Raw genomic sequence first — 12,080 nt, 5'->3', positions numbered from 1 at the left:
CTCACATAAGTGAAATATTTTACTGTTTGTTCTTGTGTCCTCTTATACATAATTGGGAATATTTAAATGAATAAAATAATATTTGAGTGCAAATTTTTAGGTATTTATATCACTGTTGTGACTACCCTCTGTTTTTTTCTTAACCTGGATCCCTGTGACTCGAGGGAAGACTTACTCAAGATGGATTTTTAAGCAACATCTGAGCTATGAATGAACTATTAGTGAAGAGCCAAGTGTGGTAAAGAAGACGACTATTCAGAGGGTTGAAGCATTTGAAAAGACAGAAGTTAGCACAGTAATATAGATCACTGAAAGTCTGCATTCAAATATTTAAACGTTTTCAGCAGACCTAATGAGCAGTACTGTAACTTGTCCTTAGCGGATGAGGTACAAGAATTGACACCAGATAGACATGAGGAAAGAAACTGGAATAAAGTAGGTGGAGATAGTAAAAGTCACCAAGTTTTGGAGTGTTGGAGGTGTGTGGGAAAATAAGATGCCCAGTTTCTGAGTTTTCTGAGTGGTTTGATGGAAATGACAGGTTCCTGGAGGGAAGAAATAGAGAAGGAATGATCCTCTCCCCAGGTGGAGGGCTAGAAATGGCACAGATTCAGAGAGAAGTTGTGAACTTTGTTTAATGAAACGTGGTGCAGTGTCAGATAAGCAATATGACACATGGGCCTACAGTTTCCAGGGAGAAATTACATTGGGTGATTAGAAAATCTAGAGAAAGCTGTCACTTAATTAGCTCTTTAGCTATTAGTGTAAGAGCTAATTGGGCATTAGCTAAGACAAGATGAGACCAAGGCAGACCAGGGCTCTAGTGAACAGAAGATACCAATAGAGAAAAATCTGGAGAGCTGAGAGTTGCCACAGCCGAGGGAGCCGAGTACAATATCTTTGTGGTAGTTTGTGGGTCCACAAGGAAATACTCTTAATAGAAGTTGTTGGCCTTCTGTAAGGGTGGATAAGTATTTAAAGCTGTAGATTTATCTCTGAAGACTAGTTTTTAGTATCCCTCTAAAATTTTACATATATACTTTTTTTATTCTAAAAGAAACCATCTTTATTTATGCCAACTAAAAGAGTAGATGACCACTGGGTTGACATCAAGAAGAAAGACTGAATAGTGAAAAACAAATCCATTCATGTGTTTCAAATCAGTGAAGTTGAACTGTCTGTTGGGACCTTTCATATTTATGATCCTATTAATTTTATTGCTCAGAGCAGTGTTAATCCAATGACCCACATGAAAGATGCTTTTAAATGAGTTGTTAAGAGAATGTGTTAGGTTCACAGTGCATTTTCAGAGCTTTCACTCCTTTTTAAGATTTTAAGTATTTTGTTAAAGTTCACACACACACACACACACACACACACGCACGCACGCACACACACAAGAAAAAAAAACTATCTCCATCTTCATAAGATGTTTCAATGCCACTCCACAGAATGGCCCTGGCATCTAGCAGATGCCCCTTCAGGTAATACCTGTCTCCCCATCTCACTCTGCTCTCTCTCCTGTCCTCCCTAAATCATTTATTTATTTAACTTTAAAGAACCAAAAAAATTGTTTCTCCTTTCTTATTGAAATTTTGGATAAAAGCAAGCTTGTTACTAAAGATCATTTACCCACGTGGCACCAGCATGCCATATTGAGTATTTAGTTTGGAAACCATCCCTTCTGGCTGCTATAAAAACAAGAAACATCTCTGATAAAGAATAGGTAGCTCTGTGTTGCTGGAAAGATTCATTTCACGTCTTAGTACATTTTTGTGCAATAATATGAATTCTTCATTTTCATGAACAGGTTGTGTGTGTGTATGTATATTGTAAAAATCTGCTGTCATTGGTTCTTCATATACTTACACCAATTAGATATATGTTAAAATACTTCAAAAGGCTTTAAATATAGCGTCTTCTTAGCCAGCACAGCCATTTGACAGAAACAGCCCATAGGTTTGCAACAGGCAATCCACTGCCAGAAGCTTCTGGTTCTGTATTCCACTAATTAAGATGGTTGCCTATACTATTAAGCTCCCACATTTAGAAAGGGTAAAATGTGTACAGATAACTTACATTCCTGATATTTTATATTTCTTATAAAAGACAGAGGAGATCCTGCAGCTTTGAATCTGCAGGATTGGCTTCTTTATGTGTAGTTCATAAATGGGGTAGATGCTGGGGTGGTCCAACGCAAAACCCTGTATCTCTGCTGAGTTGGTCAGCCTGCCAGCTCTCCTGAACCTTCACCACCAGGGGGAGCTCTGCAGCACTGTCCCCCACCCGCTCCTAACCCCTCAGCTCGCCCAGTGCCACAGCCAGCTAGGGATGGGGCCAACTCATCCTCATCCATGCCGCCAGGGGGAACTCTACCTTGTTGTCCAGATAAGGTGCAGGCCCCAGTCTCCTGAGTGCTGCAGCTGGTGAGGGGTAGAGCCAGCTCTCCTGTTCTCATGACTTGGGGGCCAGCTCTCCCACCTGCTGCAAGTGGCGAGGGGTGAAGGAGTCCTTACCACCACCACCCCTTTTTATGAAGATCTTATATCTTAATTTACACCTAGTCTAAGGTGTTAGCAGTAAGGAATGTTAAGATACAGTTTTGAAATCAAGGGTTTGAGGGCAGGGAATCAAAGTGTATTCAGTTTCTTGTTCATATTCTTCTGACTGTTGACATTTAACCTCTTCAGGCTCTCATTTCTTTTCCTATAAACTACTTCTGAGTGTTACAAAGAAGATTGTATAAACACCAAAGGAAAGAACTTAACACAGTTGGAATATGCAGTAAAGGCTTGATGCCATTATTGTAATTACTGCTTCATGCTTGGCCTACTCCACTCCTTAAATCAAGTGTGGCGGAAAGGCACTTTCCTTTGAGTTAAAGATCTCACTCAGCTTGTGTAGGGATACTCTTTTCCTCTGGCTTTGAGCCTTCACTCATTTGTATTGTAATGCAGTAGTGAAATATGGACTCTAGAGCAAGACAGACACACTCCAGTCCTGATTTCGCCACTTTAGAATATCACTTTAGGCAAGTTAGGTACTTTGTAAAGTAGGGGTAATAACCATGCCCCATTCTTGGGGCTATTAGCTGGACTAAGTAGTTATTCCTTGTGAAAGTTTAGGATAGTATCAGCAATCAGGAGATTTTCACACACAGATACTATTCCTGCTCTCCATCATCATAACCCAACATAGCCTCCTCCCTCTTAACCGTAGTGTAGGAACATAATAGATTAGTGAGTCGGGGTGACTCTCCTAAACACAGATGTGGAGCCATTTGCTCTGGTCTATGCTCCACCTGGGAACTGAGCCCTGAATGCCCACACAGTTGGGTAAAGGAAAATGGAGAAACTTAGGTTTGTGATCAGTTAAGTCAGCGCCCCTTTTAATGTTTACTTCTATGTTATGCACAATATGTTAATATGAGGACACATTTATATTTTCTGAGTAAAACTAAGAAAAAGACCTCAAATTATGTATACTAATGTAATAAAAGTTCGGTGCAAACATAAAATTTTTATTTAAAAAGGTAACTCCTAAAATTCAGATAGATCAAAATTTGGTAGCCAGAAAAAGATAGCTTCAGCCAGTAAAGTGCTTACCACACAAGTACATGGGACATAAATTTGATACCCAGAACCAGTAACAATGCTGAACATGGTGGTATTTGCTTTTGATCTCAGCAGAGACAAAGTAGGAACTCTTGGCTCAGTGGCCAGCCAATATAGCTGAATTTGAAAACTCCAAACCATCAAGAGACTGCCTCAGAAAGCAATGTGGATGGGATGGCTGTAGTAAAGGACATCACTCAGTACTGATCTTCAGTCATGTGTATATATGGACCCAGAAATACAGAGATCCTGTAGGAACACTGGGATTGCAAATGCATGCAATCTCATCCAGCTTTTAAAATTGAAACAAACATTTTACTAAGTGTTCTCCAGTGTCTGTGGAAGGGTGTGTGGGGGTGTGCTTAGAACATGAACAAATACTCGTCTGTAACCTGTAAACAGAAATGTGGCCAGTGTGTAGAAGAGATTCAGAAAATGAATTTCTTGTCTACATCAGTGGTTTGGGGAAAGGAACTGGGATATGTCTGGAGTACAGCTCAACAGCTCATGGAGTATAGACAGTATTGCTCCAGCACAGACTCCTCTGGAGGATTGTCCTGTCTTCAGGGAGTTCTAAGAAACCAGGGGTGGGAGGTTGGGGTAGAGAGCTAAGCTGAGAACAGGAGTTCCTGATCACTATCACCATCCACTTCTCCCATTAACAGCCTGTGGGTATATTGATTTGGAATGTCATAAAACATATAAATATATCAAGAATTTTCCTCCTTCTTTCTGCCTTCTGGGAGTACTTTTTACAAAGTGGATTTTATAGGAACACTTGAAAGATTAGTTGCATTGTTGTTCTTCCTTCTGTGGCTTTTGAAAAAGCAGATTTCCACGTTATAATGGGGAGAATTAAAATAGTTGTAGGTAAATGGCAGCTTGGCTTTATGAAAGGACCTGCCCTTTAGATGTTGGTGAAGACATGTCAGACTAGTAAAGGAAGGTAGGAGGCTGAGTTGTTCTTGTTCGCTTTCACCCTTAAGGCTGCAGTGCTCTGAGCTGCATTCCTTCTGAACACCTGCTCTCACAAGCATCAAGTCTTTTCTTGCACAGTACTATAGGGTTGTGCAGACCTGAGCAAGCCCAGCATTAGACAGAATCTTTCATATTGATTGATTGATTTGTTTTAATACAAATACATGCTTATATGTTGGCACAGAAATTTTTTTTAAGAATTGTTTTTCAAAGAATATTGTAACCTTAGTTCCTAATGCTGTTCCTGGCACATTGTAGATACTCATTGGTGTCAATGGGATTGATCTGCTTTGAGAAACTTCAGGCTGGACAGAGCTATTGCCAAAGTGTTGGATCACAAATTGAATTTAAGAGCTCATTAGAAGGAAGCTTCACTAGCAATTGAAAATGAAGTGACTAGTAAGGGTTCAGGTTCTGATTGGTAAGCATTGTTGTCTTTGCAGAATTATGAACCCATTTAAAGGAAGGTTTGTTTGTCTTTATCTCCTGCACAGTGGAGAGGCAATGTCAGAAGGAAGTGTTTGGTAATGAGTTAAGACCTTTGCCCAGAACCTGTGTTAGTCTCCTTGTTTTAAGTTGTGCTTCATTCTTATCCTGATCTAGAGATCAAACTTCTCACAGCATTAAAAACCTTTCACAATGTTCTATGAATTGTGAGATATCCTGACATGTGCAATGTCATGCCTATGGATTTTTCCCCACCTGCCTCCATATCTTCATGTTCCTGAGTGTCCTTCACTGGTGTTTCTTTCCCACATGTATTCATCATTTGTCATAGATAGAAAAAACTAGATGAAATCACTTTTCTTGGCTGTCTTAGTCTTCCTGAAGCTGAATAAAGTAGTACCTTGGGAGTGGTCTGTCCCTGCTCCAACTATTGTCATATGGAATGCCTCTCTGAATGGGCTGCTTGCTACTGTACACGGTCTTAGCAACACCTCACCTTCTCAACGTGATGAACTTCACTTTGTGATTCAAGGCCTAACTCCTTGGCATTAGGAAATATTTGTGGATATTTTAAATCTAATTGACCATTTGTTTGTTTCCAGACTATTTTAAATAAATAAATATTAACTTAGAAGTTCTTATTTTTTGGACCCAGTTCTAGTAGTGCGATTTTAATGTTAATTACCTACTATACCAAGAATGATTTTTGTACATTTATTTATGTGGGGTAATGCCAGTGGTGGGGATCTAATTGAGGATGACCCCCATAGGCTCATGTGTTTGAGTACATGTTTATCAATTGGTAGAAAAGTTTGTGAAAGGTTAGTAACGGTGGCCTTATTGGAGGAGTTGTGTGTCACTGAGGGTATACTTTGAGATTTCAGAAGAACTCCAGCCATTCCCAGTGTCTCAGCCATGTGGTTGTGTCTCAAGATGTGAGCTCTTGTATCCATATTCATACTGTTCCAGTACCATGCCTATTGCCATGATGGTCATGAACTCTTAGCTTTCTGAAACTGTAAGCCTCAAATAAATTGCTTTCTTTTGTAAGTTGCTTTGGTCATGGTATTATATCACAGCAATAGATAAGTAATTGTGTGTGTGTGTGTGTGTGTGTGTGTGTGTGTGTGTGTGTGTGTGTTAATGTGGGCAAACACATGTAGAGAACCACTTATAAGAATCAGTTCTCTCAGGCTGGAGAGATGGCTCAGAGGTTAAGAGCATTGATAGCTCTTCCGAAGGTCCTGAGTTCAAATCCCAGCAACCACATGGTGGCTCACAGCCATCCATGAGATCAGACGCCCTCTTCTGGTGTGGCTGAAGACAGCGACAATGTACTTACATATAATAATAAATCTTCAGGCTGGCGCAAGCAGAGGTCCTGAGTTCAGTTCCCAGCAACCACATATGGCTCACAACCATCTGTACAGCTACAGTGTACTCATATATATTAAATAAATAAATAAATCTTAAAAAAAAAAAAAAAGAACCAGTTCTCTCCTTCTACTGTGTAGGACTTGGGGGTCCTCCATTCCTCTGGCTTTACAAAAAGCATTTTTTCCTGTTGAGCTGTCATAGACTTAATTTTTGACTTTTAGTAAAGACAAAATTATATGGATGGTTCCTTGAGTTATAAGAAATAAGAAACCTCCTTCTCATAGATTATATTTTCTATTACTTTCAAATATACTCTTTGTCTTAGTCAGGGTTTCTTTTCCTGCACAAACATGATCAACAAGCAAGTTGGGGAGATAAAGGTTTATTCGGCTTACATTTCGATACTGCTGTTCATTACCAAGGAAGTCAGGACTGGAACTCAAGCAGGTCAGAAAGCAGGAGCTGATGCAGAGGCCATGGAGGGATGTTCTTTACTGTCTTGCCTCCCCTGGCTTGCTCAGCCTGCTCTCTTATATAATCCAAGATTACCAGCCCAGAGGTGGTCCCACCCACAAGGGGCCTTTCCCCTTGACCACTAATTGAGAAAATGCCCCACAGCTGGATCTCATGGAGGTACTTCCCCAACTGAAGCTCCTTTCTCTGTGATAACCCTAGCCTGTGTCAAGTTGACATATAAAACTAGCCAGTACACTCATCTAAAAAAAAACCAAAAAACAAAAAAGCGTGCGCGCACACTCTAAAGTTAGATTATAGACTCTTGAGAATTTCTCATCCTAAGGTTGTAAGTGAATTATAAAGAAGTTTTTCTGAACATATGGCTGTTAAATGATTCAACTAGAATGTTAATTCAGTTAGGTGGATCTTTTGTTCTCCCCAAAGTATAAGTTTAAAATCCAGATATATACTCAGAAGATTCAAAGAATTTTTTTAACAAAGGAGAATACTTGAAATTAAGCTTCAAACAAGAGATTGTGCTTGCCTAACACATGGGTGGAGGAGGAAGTTATCTTGAGTTGAGAAAAATGTTTATGAGAACAGGGAGGTAGAAAGCCCCATGGTGAATTTGTAAACTTGGTACTTAGATGAAGTGGGAACTTTAGTAGGAGAAAAGGAAAGGAGCTGCAGATTAAGACTTGATTAGAAAAAAAGAAATTATGTTTTCAATGAAAATGATCACTTGGAGGGGGGGTGGGGGAGAAAGTTGAGGAGGGGCAAGACTGCAGGGAAAAGCATCCAGGAAGGCTTTTTTGGCTCCAAGTGGCTTTATTGGCTTGTTCAACCGAGTGAATATTTATTAAGTGGCTCATGAATGCCATGGTTGAACAGATGAGTGAAGTGGTTTCTGCCATTCCTTTCAGTCTGCAGTCTGTTGGGAAAGACCATAATTAAACACACAGATACAATGAAAAAGACCAAGTAGCTATGATGTTGGTAGAGATTTGGTAGTAGTGTTAACCACATGTACTACTATGTTAGAATTAGGGGAAAAGAGAAGTGGGTAGGATAAAGCTAACGGTTCTTTGAAACTAACCAGACCTGTTAAATGTTACCCTGTTCTAGAGGTTTTCTCCATGAATGGTGGGTGCCTCCTTGTTCTTTTTTGATTGAGAGATGAAGGCCTGACTGTTCTTCTGTCCTAGAGGAGTGCACACCCTGTTTTCACAGGCCCCTTTTCACATCCAATGACCCAAGCTAGTGGGTCCTGATTCTATCCTTTCTTTGGATTGGTTTGGTTTGGTTTGGCTTAGTTTAGTTTTTCTAGACAATGGTCTCCATATGTAGCCCTTCCTAACATAAATTCACAGCAATCTTCTTGACATGGTCTCCTGGGATTACCCATGTAATCACACCATTCTTAGTTTTAGAGTGTCTGTTTTAATACTTTGAACTACATGAGTATTTTCCATACTGATTAAATTTGAATGTTTGATAAAGTCTAAGTGTTAAATTTTAGGACTTATGAAACAGAATGGAACTTGTAACTGCCATTAGGCTTCACAAGAAATTTGCAATGCTTTGAATTCATTATGTACAAGTCATAGAAAAAGTATTAGTTTTATAAAGAGCATGTTCGCTTAGGTGATCATATAATGTTTGCTATGGAGGATGGCATGTAGACCCTTAGAAATGGGGTCTTTTTAAGTTCATCTGGCTCTGGTAGAAAACACTTGCTTAATATGCACAAGGCCTTGAGTTCTGTCCCAGTACTACAAAAAAACATACCTGCAATCGTATATTCATACACACACATACAAAAAATTATGTAGTGATGCTGCAATTCCTTATTTGGACACAAAAGCAGAATTCAGTGACTCCCTTAAACTGTTTACAAAAGTGAAAACTTTGCATCTCTGAGTATTTGAGGATGACTGTCATCCCTCAATGATTAAGATGTCAGAGCAGTCAAGGTGGTTCCTGATATTAACCTGGGCTTCCATTTACACCCACATACAGATGTGGTCTGTACAACTATGCATGCACACATACATGTACATGCAAAATGGAAAAAGAAAGGGAAAAAAAGGCAGCCTGTCCTGTGATTGATTTTAGTACTGTTTGGATGAACATGCTACAGTATCCAAAGTGACTTTAAGCTAGAAGGGTTCAATATTAGAAAAAGACTTGGCCATGCTCACTTCACCGAGTACTCATCACTCTGGATATATCTACTCTCATATCCCAGAACAATACTTTAGGTGTGTTAATTCATTCAGAGTTCTGAAGGAAGGAAGGCTCTTTCCTGCTCTTTTAAAGCATGACTTTGACTGACAAGATCAGACCAGAAAAGGCCTCTCTGGCTACAGGCCTAGATGGTTTGACATGCACTCAGCCTGCGCTGAACAGAGCACAGGTGTATGTTGGTCGATCCAGCAAGTAAGCAATGTTTATGCTCTGTATTCTTTGCTGTATTGTTCTTTTAAGCATTAGAAAGGAAATTTTAAACTTCTAAGAAGTTTATTAGTTTTTGAGAAAAAAAAAAAAAACTTAATAGGCTCTTTTTCCAACAACTAAACAGGGTCCAGTCCAAGTCAGTATTTGGGCATTGACTTGCTTTGGTTTGCTTCACTTCGTTTGACTTTGCTTAGCTTTCTTAAGTTTTTACCTGTAACTCCAGCTCCAAGGGATCTAATTCCCTCTTCTAACCTCCTTGGGCAACTACACGCACATGTTCATACCCACACAGAGACAGACAGACAGACCGACTGACTGATAGATAGACAATTAAAAATAAAACTTTTTGGGGGGGGTATTTATTTCATATACATTTCCAATACTATCCCAAAAGTCCCCCACACGCTCCCCCACCCACTCCCCCACCCACCCACTCCCACTTCTTGGCTCTGTCTTTCCCCTGTACTGAGGCATATAAAGTTTGCATGACTAATGGGCCTCTCTTTCCACTGATGGCCGAATAGGCCATTTTCTGATTCATATGCAGCTAGAGACACGAGCTCCAGGGGGGTACTGGTTAGTTCATATTGTTGTTCCACCTATAGGGTTGCAGATCCCTTTAGCTCCTTGGGTACTTTCTCTAGCTCCTCCATTGGGGGCCCTGTGGTCCATCCAATAGCTGACTGTGAGCATCCACTTCTGTGTTTGCTAGGCCCCAGCATGGTCTCACAAGAGACAGCTATATCAGGGTCCTTTCAGCAAAATCTTGCTAGTGTATGCAATGGTGTCAGCGTTTGGAATCTGATTATGGGATGGATCCCCCGATATGGCATTCTCTAGATGGTCCATCCTTTCATCACAGCTCCAAACTTTGTCTCTCTAACTCCTTCCATGGGTGTTTTGTTCCCAATTCTAAGAAGGGGCAAAGTGTCCACACTTTGGTCTTCGTTCTTCTTGAGTTTCATGCGTTTAGCAAATTGTATCTTATATCTTGGGTATCCTAAGTTTCTGGGCTAATATCCACTTATCAGTGAGTACATATTGTGTGAGTTCCTTTGTGATTGGGTTACCTCATTCAGGATGATGCCCTCCAGGTCCAACCATTTGCCTAGGAATTTCATAAATTCATTCTTTTTAATAGCTGAGTAGTACTCCATTGTGTAAATGTACCACATTTTCTGTATCCATTCCTCTGTTGAGGGGCATCTGGGTTCTTTCCAGCTTCTGGCTATTATAAATAAGGCTGCTTATTCTATATTTTGTGAGTTAATTGAAGGAAGCTTTTTTTTTTTTAATTTAAGCCGGGCGTGGTGGTGCACGCCGTTAATCCCAGCACTCGGGAGGCAGAGGCAGGCGGATTTCTGAGTTCGAGGCCAGCCTGGTCTACAAAGTGAGCTCCAGGACAGCCAGAGCTATAAAGAGAAACCCTGTCTCGAAAAACCAAAAAAAAAAAAAAATTTTTTTTTTCATATAGTAAGTACATGTCATATGCGCATTTCTCTAAATGTTAACCGTTTTCTATTTACCTTGGCAGTTGTTCAGGAAGTTTGCCAGAACTATTGTTTTCCTATCTTCAGAAATCAACTAGACTCTGTTTATATTCTGAAATAGATTGTGGGGCCTCTAGTACTTGTATTATTTGCTAGTTAAAGATGATAGTTGTGCAGATACACACACTGTGAAAAAAGTAGGTGTTCTCTTTTCCTGACTGCCTTTGATATGGAGTGTCGGTTCTGAGCATAGGTAAGTCTTGCTATTCTATCTCTGTAGGCTTTGATGAGGCCTGGAAGAATTGACAGGATCATTTATGTGCCCTTACCGGATGCAGCAACAAGAAGGGAAATACTGAACCTGCAGTTCCACTCAATGCCGATCAGTAACGAGGTTGACCTGGATGAACTTGTCCTCCAAACTGACACCTACTCAGGAGCAGAGGTAAGATAATTCCCCAAAATACAGATGTGTCTCAAAGGTAGAACACATGTTCAGCATGCAAAGGGCCCTGGGTTCAACCCCCAAACACATACCTACATGCCATACCACCCATACTTCCCAAAAAGAAAAAATTGGGGTGGAAGGGAAGCAGTGTGGTTCATGGTCATTAAGCAAAAGATGCTGCTTGCTAACCCCTGTGTTAATTTACTGTGAACCAACAAATCTTCAAATAAACAATTACTAAATCACATTACACTTTACTTGACCTCTGTTGAATCTCATTTTTTACCTTGTTCTAATGATTTTTCAAGCTAGTCTTTAGTATACCATATAGCACAGTGAGAGGATCACTGGACTAGAAGAAGCTGACTCTTTTAGACTTCCTGACTCCTGTTTCTAGCTAGTCAGCTAGCATACTTTACTGAAGTTCTGTTCCTTTTTTGTTAAACTACCAATTAGTAGAGTAGAATAGACGTTTCTCCTATTTTCTTGTGGAGGTGATATTAAAATGTCATAAACAACTTTGCAAAGTGATTGTGTAATTTTAATTGTTTGATCTACTTTTGATCACAAAGATTATCTCAAAGAAAAAGTAAAAGGGACTCTCTGCTCTTAACCGTAAAAAGGAATCTTAGCCTCTGAAAGCCCTAAGATGGCTCTTATGTATGGAAGATGAACGTTTTCTCTTTTCTTAGAAAACCTCCCTCTTAGTCAATTTTTGTTACAAAATAAAGTTTGATGAAGTAATTAAATAACTTTTCTACATGGACTACCACAACCCCCAGGACTGGGAATTGAACCCAGGTCCTCATTCAT

General features: G+C 39.9%; 1 protein-coding gene across 3 annotated transcripts in view; it reads left to right on the top strand.

Moving 5' to 3' along the window:
- The window catches only part of Afg2a (AAA ATPase AFG2A), a 172,075-nt gene that overhangs the window by 98,210 nt on the left and 61,785 nt on the right, over positions 1-12,080 (top strand). For all 3 annotated transcript variants that reach the window (XM_029474938.2, XM_021157763.2, XM_029474939.2), the window contains exon 15: positions 11,100-11,264. In XM_029474938.2, coding sequence (XP_029330798.1) covers positions 11,100-11,264 — 165 coding nt within the window. The remainder of the gene's footprint in view (positions 1-11,099; positions 11,265-12,080) is intronic.

Source organism: Mus caroli, unplaced genomic scaffold (genome assembly GCF_978045245.1).
Source record: "Mus caroli unplaced genomic scaffold, Mus_caroli_1 scaffold_3, whole genome shotgun sequence".
NCBI classification, from domain to species: Eukaryota; Metazoa; Chordata; class Mammalia; order Rodentia; family Muridae; genus Mus; species Mus caroli.
The sequence above is the reverse complement of the archived record's forward strand: the minus strand, read 5'-3'. Positions and strand labels throughout refer to the sequence as shown.